General features: G+C 34.6%; 1 protein-coding gene across 9 annotated transcripts in view; it reads right to left on the bottom strand.

Annotated features, from left to right (window-relative positions):
- Positions 1-16,738, bottom strand: part of LOC149798376 (E3 ubiquitin-protein ligase HERC2-like) — a 246,570-nt gene that overhangs the window by 40,736 nt on the left and 189,096 nt on the right. For 8 of the 9 annotated variants that reach the window (XM_089963537.1, XM_089963543.1, XM_089963541.1 and 5 more), the window contains 9 exons: positions 16,078-16,168; positions 13,861-14,038; positions 9,705-9,958; positions 9,202-9,346; positions 6,293-6,518; positions 4,573-4,741; positions 3,762-4,020; positions 2,114-2,413; positions 639-792 (listed from right to left, as the gene is read on the bottom strand). In XM_089963537.1, coding sequence (XP_089819663.1) covers positions 639-792; positions 2,114-2,413; positions 3,762-4,020; positions 4,573-4,741; positions 6,293-6,518; positions 9,202-9,346; positions 9,705-9,958; positions 13,861-14,038; positions 16,078-16,168 — 1,776 coding nt within the window. The remainder of the gene's footprint in view (positions 1-638; positions 793-2,113; positions 2,414-3,761; positions 4,021-4,572; positions 4,742-6,292; positions 6,519-9,201; positions 9,347-9,704; positions 9,959-13,860; positions 14,039-16,077; positions 16,169-16,738) is intronic. The other variant, XM_089963538.1, reaches the window with a different exon arrangement.

Genomic DNA, 16,738 nt, shown 5'->3' with positions numbered 1-16,738 from the left:
ACATTCCTACCCACTTATGCCAACAAGCCAACTGTGTAAATGAAAATACAAAGTCCCATGCAGGCCCATGGTCTACTTTAAGCACCAAATCAGAGAGAGAGAGAGAGAGAGAGAGAGAAAACAGAACACATACAGATAGACACGAAAATATCACTGGTAAGATGCATAGAAGGATAGTGGAAACAGGAGAACTACCTTAATTTTGTGATTTTATTTTGTAGTATTGTAGTGATCAGACTTTTGAATAGGGACATTGTTGGTCAATAAAGGTCCGACTGTACTGCTAAGCAAGCCTGGTATCACATCTGTACATGTCTGATCTACCAGCTTCAAAATCCTTGTATGACTGACATATTTTGTGAAAAAGCTTTCTGAACAAAATAACTATAGATCATTGACAGGAAAAAGAGGAAGTGGTAACTAAAAAAAACAAAACCACAGAAAAAAAGTGTTCCAATTAATGCAGTGTAACTTGGTATTGATATATCACTTGATATATTTAACTTGGAAAAAATGTAATACAAGCTTAACACACAGGTTTAACATGGTCACTGCCACTGCTTTGCTGCTGGAAAAGTCAGGCTATGACCCAAATGCTAACATAGACAAAATGTAAAGGAAAGTGGCAGTCTTTCTACCTGGTATTTTGACTTGTCCTGCAAGTGAGGTGTCATCAGTGTAGGGGTGGGGACTCTCCTGTATGACTGGTTGTGCAATGGACCTTCCTGTCTGTCTATCAACTGCCACATCCTCTAGTTCGGTTACACACAATTCTAACAGCATCTCAGCAATCTGCAAAAACATTGTAAACATAAATGAACTTGACCTTCATAGCTACAATAACACTCAAACTGCTAGACAAAACCATTAAGATATTTGCACTGGGTAATACCTCACGATAGAGATTTTAAATTTCACTTTACTGATAGCACCAACCCTATATTGTTTGTACTAATACAAATAGTCAGTACACATCGCAGTTGCATGGGCCAGAAACACTATAGCTGGATTGAGAAAAAATAAATTCTTTAAAGAATTGTGGTAAGCATCATAATTTGTTTTCTAAAACACAGATTATCATCATAAAATTAAACCAAAGAATGAATATCATTAAAATACACAAAACAAAATTAACAGACTGTAATAGTGCCCATCCTCCTCCACCCCATCTTACCCATCAGCAACAAAGTAGATCAAAACAAAACTGTAGCATTATGGAGGCATACCACCCAATCCAGCAATTTAAAACAGATACGAAATCTTCCATTCAGTGTTGATACCTGTCTTTTGTTTCTTATGAGCTCGCATCACTATCTAAACTGGAATACAGATCTTTGATTTTCGTAGTCAGTCCATTTGTAGCCAGTCCATTTGTAGTCAGTCCAACATGTGACCATCCAGATGCTGGTTAATCTTATTTTTTTTTACAGTCATGTGCCAATTTTTCAGAATGAATATTATGAATCTGCTTAACTTAGAAAGTATCAGTGATATACTTTTTCCGCTAGTAGTGAAAATTCATAGCACACAATGGAAATGACTAAAATATATATAATACACACTATCTGTTTATTCCATCACTGCTGGCTGATTATGTGGCTGTGTCAGTGCAATGACAAAACCATCATCAAAGGTTACTCACCAGCATTTGGGCCAAGGAAGAAACCAAAGAGAATAGTTAAGTGAATGAATACATATTTTGATTCATCTCAGTTACATACCCAAGTAGAGGTAAGAATAAATATTACTTGAATAATAGGGATTTGACAGGATGTTTATTTAATAGATTAATTTTGAAAGGATATCAGGAAACATGAAAGCATAATGGCACTGGTTCACTGTGTGTTAGTAGGTTCTAACATGTTATGGGCTGAAATGAGTGTCTTTGGACCACTACACTAAAAGGCCCTGGGGAGAACACAGGAGCAGTGTATGTCACTTCTGTATTTGAGATGGGATATGAAAATGCCTTAGAGAGAAAGAGATTCTATAAAACTGATTCATATCTTAAGTCAATATTTTATCTTTTTCTCCACAGACAATGATTTTAATTATTTATTACATAGCCCTGATTACCATATTGTTTTGTCTTGTTTATTGTTTTTCTACTTACAGCTGGATTGGCTTGACCCAGACTGGTCAGGACTTCAGATAAAGTGTCTTTACTTTTGAGGCCTACTCTCCCTGCCACAGACAATTTTAGTAGGTCTACAAGCACTCTGGCATCATCTGGGGTTAGGTGATCAATGAAATCGTCAAGATCGGGAAGCAAGAACTTGCCCTCAGGCTCCATACTACTAGTGACCTCATCAGTGGAGGTGAAGGTTGCTGCCATGAAACTGGTTGCCTTGGAAACCTTGGCAGCCAAACTGTGCATTCTGTGAAATGATGGTTGATCTTCAAGTGAATAGACCTAAAATATTAAAGAATACACATATTAGTAAACAGTAACAAGGTAAAAAAATTGTGTCATTCCAGTTGTTGCTCTATTATTATTATTATTAATATTTTCATGTAAGACTAAAAATTTCGAGGGAAGTGAAAGTTTAATGTAATCTGCTACATACACAAGTTGATTGCATTACTAAAGAATATGAAATATGTTTTGTGTCCATTTGATGGGCACTGTTGATTTTTCTTTCATGAAAGTTTTGACAGTATATCCAATGACAAAATGGCGTGTACAATCATGCATAACTTGGTCATAATATCTTAATGAAGGCAGTCAACTAGAATCCATTCAACAAGTGTTTGGATGAGGTATTTCAATTGAGATGTTGGTCTAAAACTGTACACAAGATGTGTGAATGACTGTCCACTGCCTGCCAGTTTTATTATGACTGTATCAGGTATAGCTTGCTTTCCTTCTTGAATACACTCTTTGCTATAGAATTAATTAGTATTCATAAAACATGTATACCTACTCACATCCCAATATTGCTTTTAAGAGTAATGTTGGAAATACAGAAACTATGTGTACATTCTAAGGAAGAAAAATGACACAAATGTATTAAAAAGATTTCTGCAGAATACCGTGTTTCAACCATTCTGCCAGGGCATATTCCAAATACCCAGTAAAGCAACTAGAGCAAGTAGGTCAATATGACCTACATTTAACCATAGTGAGTAGTACCCCTAAGATGAATACATCTATCCATACAATTTCTACATGCATTAACTTACTGTTTAAACCTATGTCACCATCAATAATCTTGATGCCAATGAAAGCACAGACAAAAAAAATTAGGAAAAGTAATACTATGATTGATTGTAAAATAAAAATTGCAATACCAACAAAAATCTATTAAGGTCACTTAGATATAACTATCTTCAGATGTGTACAATTTCACTGCTATATGTAGTTTTTATGTAATAATGCTAACAAGTAACTGTGATATACAAAACCTAAAGACTACCATACAAAATGTTAAGTTCAAAAAGTTTCATAACTGCAAAGTATTGTCATTCACAAATCTATCCAAGTCATATCCATATATTTAAATTTAGCCACTATACGATAAATAGTTTTGTGTAAACTTGCTAACAAGCCATCCTGAGATAGTCATGTAAATATATATATATATGGCCATATGTTCAGTGTGTATACAGTGTGATATCACCACAGTAACTGCAATAAGGGTATACAATGTCATAGACAAGGGATACAAAAATAAGCTCCTCCGCTGCATCCATACCCATGGAAAATTTTAGTAACAGTGATCTGCATCTGAATTTTTTAAAATCATAATTAGCAAACTTACTAATTGGTTTACCTCATGCCCTTGGTCAGTGACCGACACTGTAATGTCATTGTGGTCAACAACAGCCTCAGACTGAGCAGAAGACATCATGCTAGCATCCATACTGACTGTTGGGGTCATGCTATGTGGTGTGGGGGTCACCTGGCTTGTGGTTGTGATGTTGGTGGTGGCATGGGAAATCTGCGAAACCTGCATGCCTGACTGCTGAGAGACTGGTCCCACCTGGGCATCAGTCATTAAAGACTGGACGATTCCATCCCTGTCATGTATATACAAGTAAACTGTGTAATATAAAACACTGAAGAACAATCTCTATATTCTGTTGTGTATTTAAGTGAAGACTGTGGTTCTACTTTTTAAATTCTCTTCAGTCTGGATTAACAATAGGATTCATTACTATATACATATGATAAAGTTTGCTCATATCAGAAAATTATTTGCCATTGTGAATGACTTCAATATGTTTATGACATCTTCGTATAAAAGAAAAGAAATGCCAATACATTATCCTCGTTTACAACAGATTCTTTGTAAACTATACTTTTGATACTCCATCTAATGATATAAAACTTGCTGAAAATACTCTGTACTTGCAAATCTATATCTGCACTGATGACATACCATTTTATAATGCACTGATATGCTTTTTGTACAATATACTTTTTATTTCTATGCCTCTGAAAAAATGTGTATATATAGGTAAACTACGCAAAGGATAGAGCTTGTTAGGCTAAGAGATTCAAACTTTTACTATTCAAATACCCTTTCAAGACTTCATCAGCACCATGATTCACAAATGCATTGTCTTTACCTAGCATACATAATCTGCAGTGCCTGAAGGATATGTCCCAAGGCTTGTTGCTTAGCAATATCAGTCTCCTGGGACAGGATGATTTTGGCAAGGGAAGGTCGATTCTGCTTGTTTTGAGAAGTGGGTGAGGGATTGGGAGTATTTTCTTCATTATCATTTTCTACAAGACCTAAAGAGAGAAAATGAAAGAATGCAAATATTACAAAAGGCAAAAACTCCCAGCACACCATAAATATTATTTTAAATGTTTCTAAAGAAACAAATGAAACCTAGAGCTGTTAGCAATGGGTACATAATAATGTGATGCACCTGTATAATTTACCCCAGCTCCTTCAAAGTTTCAATGATACATGCAATAGACACGTAAAGATATGAAGGTGATTGACAAAGGCCACATTTCTGTCCAAACCCCCCCCACCAAATGCACATCCAAGTCTATGAACACAATGTTCACATCAAAACTGGATCAGAATATGTTGTATACTTCTTGAGCAATGCTAATTACAAGCAACGTTCCCTATAAAGATACGAAACTAACAAGAGAAATAACTCTGTCCAAAAGAGAATAGATGAGACAAAACCCATAAGGAACATCTAGGTCTAAAAGACAATATGCTTGTCAAACTCTGTCAGAAAAAGCTGAATGGTTCTTAAGCAACGCCAGTTACAAACATCACATCTGAAGAGAAATAGTTAATCGCTATGGGTCATAACTCTATTAAAAAAAAGGAGTTCCTGAGAAAAAAACTTAAAAGGTACAACTCTGCTTATGAGACAAAATTTAAACAAAACTGCATAAGGATACATATAATAGTTATTTTACCTGAGCTAGTTACAATTAAAGTGAAATACAAAATTAGTAACAAAGGGCCATAACTCTATTAAAAATGGACAGCACATGACAAAACCCATAAAAGGCACATCTAGATCTAGGAGACGCTGTAAACATCAAACTGCATTAGAATATGTACAATGGTTCCTGAGCTATGCTGGTTGCAAGGACCTGCTGTAAAAGAGGCTTAGAAAACAAATTAGAAAATGGGCAATAGCTCTGTCAAAATTGAACCTGAAAAGATGAAGCCTTTAAAAGTCATATCTGCATGTAATAGCAAATTCACAAAAACAAATGACATTCATTTATAAGATGCAGCGCTTTGGTGGTTATGAGAAGTGTGAACAAATGGACAGACACACTAACATACAAGGTGGTTACAGGACACTGTTATCTAATTGCAAGGCCCAAATTATATGTATATCCCTGAGATACATTTATCAGTTTACTTTCATATTCCCCCTTGTAAAATAATATTTCAATGGAAATCCCTCTCTGTTGCTCTCTGCTATACAAGTGTCACTAATTTAAATTATAGCTGAGACATAATAATGCATTCAGTGAAAAGGAGTCGATTCTCCAGGCCCTTTTTAAAATTTGTACATGAAAGACTGTACTGAATGTATCTTTAGATCTTATTCATGTTTTACACACTGAACAATTTATAAAACATGGAAGGAAAAATTGCATGCATAATATAAGTATTCATCCCAAGTTACATGGTAAAGGAGGCAGAAAGAACTGGTTTAAGCTGATAAATGTAAATTACCAATTACCCTTCAATCCTATGCAATGCATATTTAAAACACATTTCTTGGTCTGAAAAATGTTAATAGAGATTTCATTAAAATTTGAAGGTAAATAAAGCAAGCAGAATTACAGTCATACCTAGAGTGGTGGCTCCAAGTGGGTCTCTGGATGTGGAAAAGAGGACTGGCTCATGGCTGGCTGGTGTGGTAAGGTCTGTTGTTGCCCAGGCAACACTGTGGGAGGAACCACAAGCCACCTTAGTGATCCTGTTACCCTCCAAACCATGTACAAGGGCAGGCTTTCTATTCACTGTAGTGGTTCCATTCCCCTGCTGACCATGGTCATTGTCTCCCCAGGCAAAAACCTGTTTTATATGATATTCATGTCTGAATACTGTCCATTTAATTAACATGCATGGGTACACCAGTATGATGTGCATGTCTGAATACTGTCAATTTAATTAACATGTATGGGTACACCAGTATGATGTGCATGTCTGAATACTGTCTATTTAATTAACATGTATGGGTACACAAGTATGATGTGCATGTCTGAATACTGTCCATTTAATTAACATGTATGGGTACACCAGTATGATGTGCATGTCTGAATACTGTCCATTTAATTAACATGTATGGGTACACCAGTATGATGTACATGTCTGAATACTGTCCATTTAATTAACATGTATGGGTACACCAGTATGATGTGCATGTCTGAATACTGTCCATTTAATTAACATGTATGGGTACACCAGTAAGATGTGCATGTCTGAACACTGTCAATTTAATTAACATGTATGCATACATGTTCCATGTACAGTGATACGCATGTCTGAACACTGTCCATTTAATTAACATGTATGGATACACCAGTATGATATGCATGTCTGAATACCGTCCATTTAATCAACATGTATGCATTTAATTAACATGAACATCTCTTACATGTAAAATGATATGCATGTCTCAATACTGTCCATTTAACCAATATGAATTCATGCAAGTGTATATGTATGTCTAAATAATGTCCATTTAATCAACATATATGTACAAAGATATGCATGCCTAAATATTGTCCATTTAACTGACATGCATGCATAGTAGTGTTACATATAATGATGTGCATCTCTGAATAATGTCCATTTAGCACCTGTATAAAATGCATGCATACACCTGTTATGTGTACAATGAATGCATGTCTGAATACTGTCCATTTAGCACCTGTATCAACATGTGTGCCAACATCTGCTATGTGTACAATGCATTCATGTCTGAATACTGTCTACTGAGCACCTGTATAAAATGTGTGCATATAACCTGTTGTTGCTGTTGTAGGGTTTAATGTCATTTTCAGCGCAAGATAGGCTATACATTGTGGCCAGCATAAATAGTGGAGGAAGAACCCCGCAAAAACCCCTGGAAAGAACCACCAACCCACGAGAAGATACTGGCAAGCTTTCTCATGTACCCACATTGGCCTGAGCCCGAGACTCAAACCCACAAAGACAGAGGTGAGATGGCAGTGATCCGTAATGATGAGCACTTTATACCACTCGGCCACTCTGGGCCCCGCATACACCTGTCATGTGTACAATGATATGTATGTCTAAATACTGTCCATTTAGCACCTGTATCAACATGTGTGCATACACGTGTTATGTGTACAAAGATATACATTAGAATACTGTCCAATTAGTGCTTGTAACAATACATGTGCATACACAAAGGATTCAGCAAGAAGTTGTGTCTTGCCAGAACACTACATGACAAACCTATCTTCAAGAACTAAAAATATTAACACTTATGCCACCCCATCAGAAATGTGGCAGCTATGCCTCGTTACTTACCCAATGCATATTCAACAAAAAAAACCCAGATCTCAGAAGACATAAAAACCTACCTGCTGCATCTGCCTCATAAATGACTATCTATTTTCGTAAATGAGATACAAACTGCACATCTAAACTGTTGCATGTTTGAACCTGTCAATGGCAACTTGAAACATAACCAAAGGATATTTTGGAGATTTTAAACAAATTCAAAGACTTTGTAAGAATAAAATGTTTGTGAAATTCAATTCAATCCATAATTTCCAGTGAGATAGCCCATTTCTGCATGAAACTCTACAGATATAAATATTGTCCTCAGATTAGAAAGCCAACATATACCTAGGATTTTACTTCCTACTGTTTCTTTTTCCTTTCAGGGTTATTTTATTTCATAAATAATGTACATGGGTCAAAAGACAAGCCAAAATTGAGTCTTCAGGTTACTTTGAGTAACGGGCATAAAAAGAAAATAATTATGTCCATTGGTTAGATCTGTCTGAAGTGTGCTCATGGAATAACGACTTCCTCCACCCCTTGTACGATATCATGTGCAAATACAATTTTGAAATAATGAAAGACACCTCTACAAGGTTTTGCTTGGTTTCTTCAGTTTAACAGTTTTTCAGTACATTAAAAGCTATACATGGCAGTTAATATATCTGGTGGAGGAAGAACACAGGAAGACCCAGGTAAGAACCACTGACCATGGGAAGAAACTAGCAAGCTTTTTCACAAACCCACATCAGGTGACCACTTGGCCAATCAAGGTTCTAACTCCAAATGTACTAATATGTCAAAGCCAACACTAAATGGGACACACACTAAAGTCATGATCCAAATGTGTATCAAGATTCATAAATATATCTTAAATAATTCTGGCAATATTAACCAGACAAGAGTGTGACAACCAGCTGGACACAATATATATAACAAATGGGGATAATTCTAATCTGTTAGAGTCTATTTGCAGGGCTGGGGTGGGGGTGGGGTATCAAAACACACTCATGAGTGATGGAAAACTTCATCCCAGTTGGTTCTCAACAGTAAAAAAATAAACAAAAGTAGAAAATAATAAGACAAATTTAGCCAGTTTAATTGGAATCATTGACCATACCCACATTACAAGGGCAGCATATCAAAGGTCTTTACTGTAAGGAACGTGCGCCCTGTGGATTGACAGTGTGTATAATATCTAAACCAATATAAATTCATTTACCTGTCCTGTATCAGTAACTGCTAGACAGTGTAGAGCTCCTACAGCCACATGGACAATCTTCTTGCCCTTCAGTCCCTCAACCATCTGGGGCTTTCTCACATGAGCATCAGTACCATGACCCAGCCGGAAGTAATCTCCTTTGCCCCTGGAAGACAAAATAAGGTCTGTGTTTTAACTAGACTACATGCATTTGTATGAAACCTTAGATACAACTTTATTACTCTACCCCCCTTCCTTCTTCAGGGCTATGCAATAATGTACAACAAATATATTTTTGTAAATATGTTTGATCTGCAATTTTACATGTGTAAACATAATGTGACAGAAATTATCATCTATAGTCTATATAACTCTCGGATAAAATGAGTTTAACAGCTGATCATAGACACAAAGCACCCTTTTTCAAGAACAGAGTAATTTAACTTTTTTTGCTTTCTGTTTTTGTTGACAGGACTGTCTACTGTAAATAACACAAAATAGCAAAACTAACTGGCTGCACTCACCAAGTCCAGACCTGGCCAGCTTTAGTAAGAGCAAGGGAGAACTGTGCTCCACATTCAATCTGGCAGACACCCATTCCACGAAGACGTTCAATTTCCTTTGGGGTATTACACCCCTCACTTCCTCCCCTCCCCAGCTTTCCAAAGTCACCATCGCCCCATGAATAGACTAGACCGTCATCTGTAAGGACAAGTGTCTGGGCATCTCGGCTACCACATGCAACCTGGATGACTCTCTTGCCTGTAAGGTCTTTCACCTAAATTAAACAATTTCAAATATTATTGTAGCTATATGATGCATTAAGTTTGCTAATTTTTTCAAGGCTATCTTCCAAACAAATATAGATGGGAACCCCACTGTAATACCACAGCTGGGATCCATAACTGCTGACTACATTATGTACCAAACTATGGTATAGGGAGAATGACCAAAAATAATATAATAATTGGGATTATGGCAGCCCCATTCTTGATGAAAATTAATAATTGTTATGTAAGAACATCAATTATAATCTGTAAGCTATAGGTTTCTGAAACTCGACTGATTTATTTTTATATCCTGGTCATCTTAGCTGATGTGTTTAGTAGCTTCATGGGAAATATGGGATGTGTAAGACAAAAAAATTGGGAGCCATGATGCAACCGCATTATATTCAAATTTAGGTTATAATGAATTGCATTATAGCTGAGTTTTCCAGTATTTTTATTTTTTTTTATGATATGAACATGACCTCCATACTAATTTCAAAAGAATCATTCTAACATGAATTGCTTTTTGTAGTAACAGTTCATTTGTCAAAAGTGAACATAAAGTGCCACTAATGTTTTTCAATCATTCAAGTGTTAAAGCTATATCAGTATGCATGTGTTAGCTTCAATGAGGACAGAAATTTTTAAAGTTTTTTAAAAATACTTTTGTGTCTTGACCATAAACAGCAGCTGTTTCTCCAAAGTGAAAAATAAGAAAGAAATCTGAGACATGTAATTATTTTAAAATGTATAATCTTTGAAATAACTAATAATAATAATAATAATAATAATAATAATAATAATAATAATAATAATAATAAAAATAATAATGTTATGTATATTTAATCTGTATTATTTGTGGCTTTTCTTAATTATTATATGTTACATACACCTGTATCTTGCACCTGACCTTGTCCAAAATCAACGTAATGTCTACCCTACTGTAGACATTTACTTTGTAAAACATAATACATAGCATATATTTCTTGAAGATTAAATATTCATAGCATTATTATGAGTAAACATCCTTACTTCAATTTGAGTTAAAAAATAGTCTTAATTCGGACCACAGAAATGGAAGTTGTCAGAGTATTTTCAGATAATGATTATTGTGACCTAGATACAGTTTATTTTAGAACTGCTCATTCTTGACTTAACATCTGAAGCTGAATCAGTCTTATTCACTTTTTCATTTGGGTGGATTTATTTATTCAAATTAATATTCACTGGAATTACAAAGTGCTCAATAATATTCTTGGACTAAAACATTAATAAGGAATTATAGTGAATTCAGACAATGACATTTTAGATTATATGATACATCAAAAGCTATTAAACTTGCCATAATTCAGGCCATTGGCACATCAGCACACTTGAGACTACAGAAACATGAATGCATTCAATATCAGTATTTATTTGGAACATGATGGGAATTCAATTGGAACTTCATACATTTTGACTTCTGATAAAACTCAGGATTATTTGGGATTTAATTACTGTAAGTTCTTTTTAAATTATCACTTTGTATTTTATGAAAATAAATTATTTGTTCTCTTTTATAAAATTTGTTGGCTTTTGCTCTTTTCTGTTACTTAGTTGACCACAGAGTGATAATAATAATAATATTTTGAGGGTAACTCAATCAGTCCATTGCTAATCTCTTAACACCTGAACAGTGCAAACTGCATTTAAATTGCTCAATACGTGGATAGGAATCTATGATTTCACTTCTTGGCTCAGTGTAATGAGTGTCTTTGTTTAATATCATGATTGTTGTAACAATTCAGTCATGTCAGCAGTGTGTACCCATTTACTGCGTTTATAAACAAAAATGGGTTTATGAATGTCAATTTTTATTTCTCTATTTTGTCATTTTATCCCTTAAACCAAGTTGTTATAGGGCATCAGATATAATACATGTAGCATACTACTATATTTTGTGTACTCTATGTAATTTTCCTTTACAACAATTTCACCGAACAGTTATATTATAATGAACAATATGCAACATGCAGGCATTATAGAAAATCATGCCCATGTGTCTTTTTTTTCAGTAATGTCAAGTCTGTTGTGAGTGATTTACAGACAAGGTCTAAATGCTTTTCCCACATTTCAAATTACTGTCAACATTCACACCAAGAAGTTCCTCATCAGTAACATTCTCGACAGGCCTATCATTAATTTTCAGGCTTAATTCTTTTCTAGCCATCTGTTACAGCATTTCATATGTGCCAATAAAAAGGCAGTGTACTTATGTTTCTTTTATTATCATTTTGACCATTTTTGCACATTTTCCAATTCAGACCTTAGACTTCTTTCTTGAGTGCCAACATTAAACTAAATTTTGATAGTGTTGCACCAGCAACAAATATGTGCTGCATATCAAAGTAAAAACTGAGATCAATGCAAAAGATGAGAAAATGTTCCAATACTGAGCTTGAGAGAGACCAGAATCAACAGTCATATAATCAGATTACACATTACAAACTTTGATGATCTATCCATTATATCTAGACAGGCTAAATGCAGGTGATTAAAATTTATAACATTATATGGTTTGGTTAAAAGAATGTAGGATAATAATGAAATTGAATGCCTTCTTAAAGTCAAAAAATATTACTCATGTTAGAGTTCCCTTATCAATTTCATGCAGCCAGCTGTCACTTTAGTCAAAGCTGTGGCACAGACATCAGCTTTGTGAAAGTCTGACTGTTGTTGTGGGAAAGTGAATTTAAAGAGACACATGAACACCTCTGGCCACATGATTTTCAATTTTTTTACATTCACCTGTAAATTCTTGGGTCTAATTTACTATCATTCTCATAAATTGGAGTAAACTATGTGGAAAACAGTTTTTCAGGGAAGACACTTGTTTTCATAATTAATAAAAATAGTCAACCTAGCATTTACAGAAGCAAAGCTTTTGAATGTTTTTGGCCCTACTTCCTCCAAGCCAGTAGATTTCATAACAATCCAACCTGACAATGAAAAGGAAATATCATAGTCACTAAAGGTTAAAAAAAAAATTCTGGCATTTTTGTTCTTACAAACTTCTTTTTAGTTTCTTTTTTAGTTTTTCATCATCACAAGTCATACATTTGCCTCCCAGACTATTGAAAAAATATAAAACCTTCAGCAATTTCTTGTGTAGAACAGTAGCATAACTAGAACTATAAGCGATGAGTGCATCACAATGGGACACACTCTCTAAATATTCTCCAAAGGGCTTTAATCATTAGAAAATTACGTTGAGAAACCAATAATAGAAAATGTTTTTTTAAGGGCAATAACTTAAAACACTGAATTTTTGAAACCCAACTCCTTCAAGGTCTCATCAGTATAAGCAATAATAGGTATGTAAAGATGTGAAGTTTATTAACAAGGGCTATAACTCTTTTGTCCTAAATGGAGCTGATGAGACAAATCCTGCATAAAGCACAACCAGGTCTGTGAAACAATGTTGACATCAAGCTGTATTAAAATTTGTTGAATTGTTCTTTAACAATGCTGATTAAAAGCAACACCCATATAAAGATATACTGTTGATTAACAAGGGCCATAACTCTGTCAAGTTGGAGCAGATGAGACAAATCCCTCATAATGAACATCGAGGTCGAAGAGAGCTAAACTGGTTATATGGATTTGCTGCAGTGATATAAATATGATGGAAAATGGGCAATAATTCCATCAAATTGGACCTAAAAGTAAAGAATGCTTCAAAGGCATGTCTAAGTACAAGGAGCATTTCACCTACCAAATATCATCCACAACCTGATTCACTGAAAAAAATATGGACTGACAATATTACACTTGCATCTTGATGATGGGCCCTAATTACCATTGTGCAATCTGCTCTATTTGAATTAAGATTTCACAAAACACATATAAATTGAAAGAAATTCAAACCAACCTGTTTAGGTTTGAGCTGTGTAGCATTATCTCCATGCCCGAGTCTTCCATACTCTCCAAGTCCCCAGGTGTACAGGTCTCCATTAGAAGTAATTGCTGCACTGTGAGAACTGCCACATGCAATATCACGCACTCTCTTGGACTTCAGTGTTTCAATGAGTCTTGGTTTGTCAAGGGTCCTAAAATGTAGGACTCACATTTTATTATGACTTTTTTTCCTTGTTAAATTTTGACTTTTAATCCTTTTTTGAGGGGTTGATTTGAGTGGATTCCATCTCTGGCTTATTTTACATAGACTATTCGACTATTCAACATGGTCTTATGACTTTTCTGATTCAGTCACTTCATGTACTGTATATAGCCACTTATAAATCAGGTTCAACTGTAAACTACTCAGACCCAGATCTGACATCACATAATGCATCCACAGATCTGGCCCTGTACTGTTCGTTAGAAGTAATCAGCAGAACAAACAACACAGACCCTGATCTCCAGGTACATTAAGCTACAACAGACCAGGATATTTGTTGTTTGCAGTTTGACCTGACTCCTGAGTATATATGGTAATAATGTAAACCCTAAACCCATTCACATTAAATTAAAGCCCTGAATTCAAAGGTTTGAGGATGTTAATGGTGGTTTTACTGTTGCTTATTAAGCTGTACTGGCTCAGCCAATACATATAATGGTATCTAACAGGTTTTCTTAACTGTGTAATGGTATCTAACAGGTTTCCTTCATAACTGTATAATGATATCTAATAGGTTTTCTTCATAACTGTGTAATGGTATCTAACAGGTTTTCTTCATAACTGTGCAATGGTACCTAACAGGTTTCCTTCATAACTGTATAATGGTATCTAACAGGTTTCCTTCATAACTGCATAATGGTATCTAACAGGTTTTCTTCATAACTGCATAATGGTATCTAACAGGTTTTCTTCTTAACTGTATAATGGTAACTAACAGGTTTTCTTCATAACTGTGTAATGGTATCTAATAGGTTTTCTTCATAACTGTATAATGGTATCTAACAGGTTTTCTTCATAACTGTGTAATGGTATCTAACAGGTTTTCTTCATAACTGTATAATGGTATCTAATAGGTTTTCTTCATAACTGTGTAATGGTATCTAATAGGTTTTCTTCATAACTGTATAATGGTATCTAACAGGTTTTCTTCATAACTGTAATGGTATCTAACAGGTTTTCTTCATAACTGTATAATGGTATCTAATAGGTTTTCTTCATAACTGTGTAATGGTATCTAACAGGTTTTCTTCATAACTGTATAATGATATCTAATAGGTTTTCTTCATAACTGTGTAATGGTATCTAATAGGTTTTCTTCATAACTGTATAATGGTATCTAATAGGTTTTCTTCATAACTGTGTAATGGTATCTAACAGGTTTTCTTCATAACTGTATAATGGTATCTAATAGGTTTTCTTCACAACTGTATAATGGTATCTAACAGGTTTTCTTCACAACTGTATAATGGTATCTAACAGGTTTTCTTCATAACAGTGTAATAGTATCTAACAGGTTTTCTTCAAAACTGTATAATGGTATCTAATAGGTTTTCTTCATAATTGTGTAATGGTATCTAACAGGTTTTCTTCATAACTGTATAATGATATCTAATAGGTTTTCTTCATAACTGTATAATGGTATCTAACAGGTTTTCTTCATAATTGTGTAATGGTATCTAACAGGTTTTATTCATAACTGTATAATGATATCTAATAGGTTTTCTTCATAACTGTATAATGGTATCTAACAGGTTTTCTTCATAACTGTGTAATGGTATCTAACAGGTTTTCTTCATAACTGTATAATGATATCTAATAGGTTTTCTTCATAACTGTATAATGGTATCTAATAGGTTTTCTTCATAACTGTGTAATGGTATCTAACAGGTTTTCTTCATAACTGTATAATGGTATCTAACAGGTTTTCTTCATAACTGTATAATGGTATCTAACAGGTTTTCTTCATAACTGTATAATGGTATCTAACAGGTTTTCTTCAAAACTGTATAATGGTATCTAACAGGTTTTCTTCATAACTATGTAATGGTATCTAACAGGTTTTCTTTATAACTTTAATCTTTTAGTAAAATACCTAACTAAAAATTAACAATAAATTTGATATATCAAATAATACTGTCTGGAATAAAAGATAAAATCTCCATGGTGATTTTACAAGGGAAAACTTACATCTTACTGCAGTGTCCTAGTTTCCCATCATCTCCTTCACCCCAGGAAAACACCTTCCCATCCACAGTCAGAGCCAGGGTATGTCGCCCACCTTACAAAAAATATAAATGTGTGTAATCCACATTCATTTGAATTTGTTAAATATAGCTGATCTTATAGATATCATTATTTCAAATGACGATTGTGAAACAAGCTGAATCATCTCTTATGTCAGAAAGCCTTGATGAGTGAAGACTGAAAATATTAACTAAGCATGGGTCATGCTACCAGGTGAAGTGGGTGACTAAAGTTGCCTAAAAAAATGGAAACTTCACCTTCTTCTGTTAGAAAAGCAAAAATGACTTCACCCTGTGATTTTTTCTTAGCGGTAAATTGATCTTACTTTTTGAGATGCCCCCTCACCTTAGCCAAGGTTAGTTCTAGTGTTGTGTTGTAGAGAAATGTATTCTTCAAGCCATCAGTAGATAGGTCTAGTTTTTACATCAATTATGCTGACAAATTCTTGCACATTCAAAGGGATGTGTTTTGATAGCTGATTGACCATTAACCCTTTCCCGAGTAAGTTAGCAACTATCACTGTCTGATTTCTGCATGTGTGTTCTCCCTCAAATTCAAGTCTAGCTTGACCCCTGCTAAGTGTCAAAGATTTCATTAAAAACTA

The sequence above is a fragment of the Sinohyriopsis cumingii genome, chromosome 6, assembly GCF_028554795.1.
Source record: "Sinohyriopsis cumingii isolate HCF-2022 chromosome 6, ASM2855479v2, whole genome shotgun sequence".
Classification (NCBI taxonomy): Eukaryota; Metazoa; Mollusca; class Bivalvia; order Unionida; family Unionidae; genus Sinohyriopsis; species Sinohyriopsis cumingii.
This window is presented reverse-complemented; position numbering and strand designations above follow the sequence as displayed.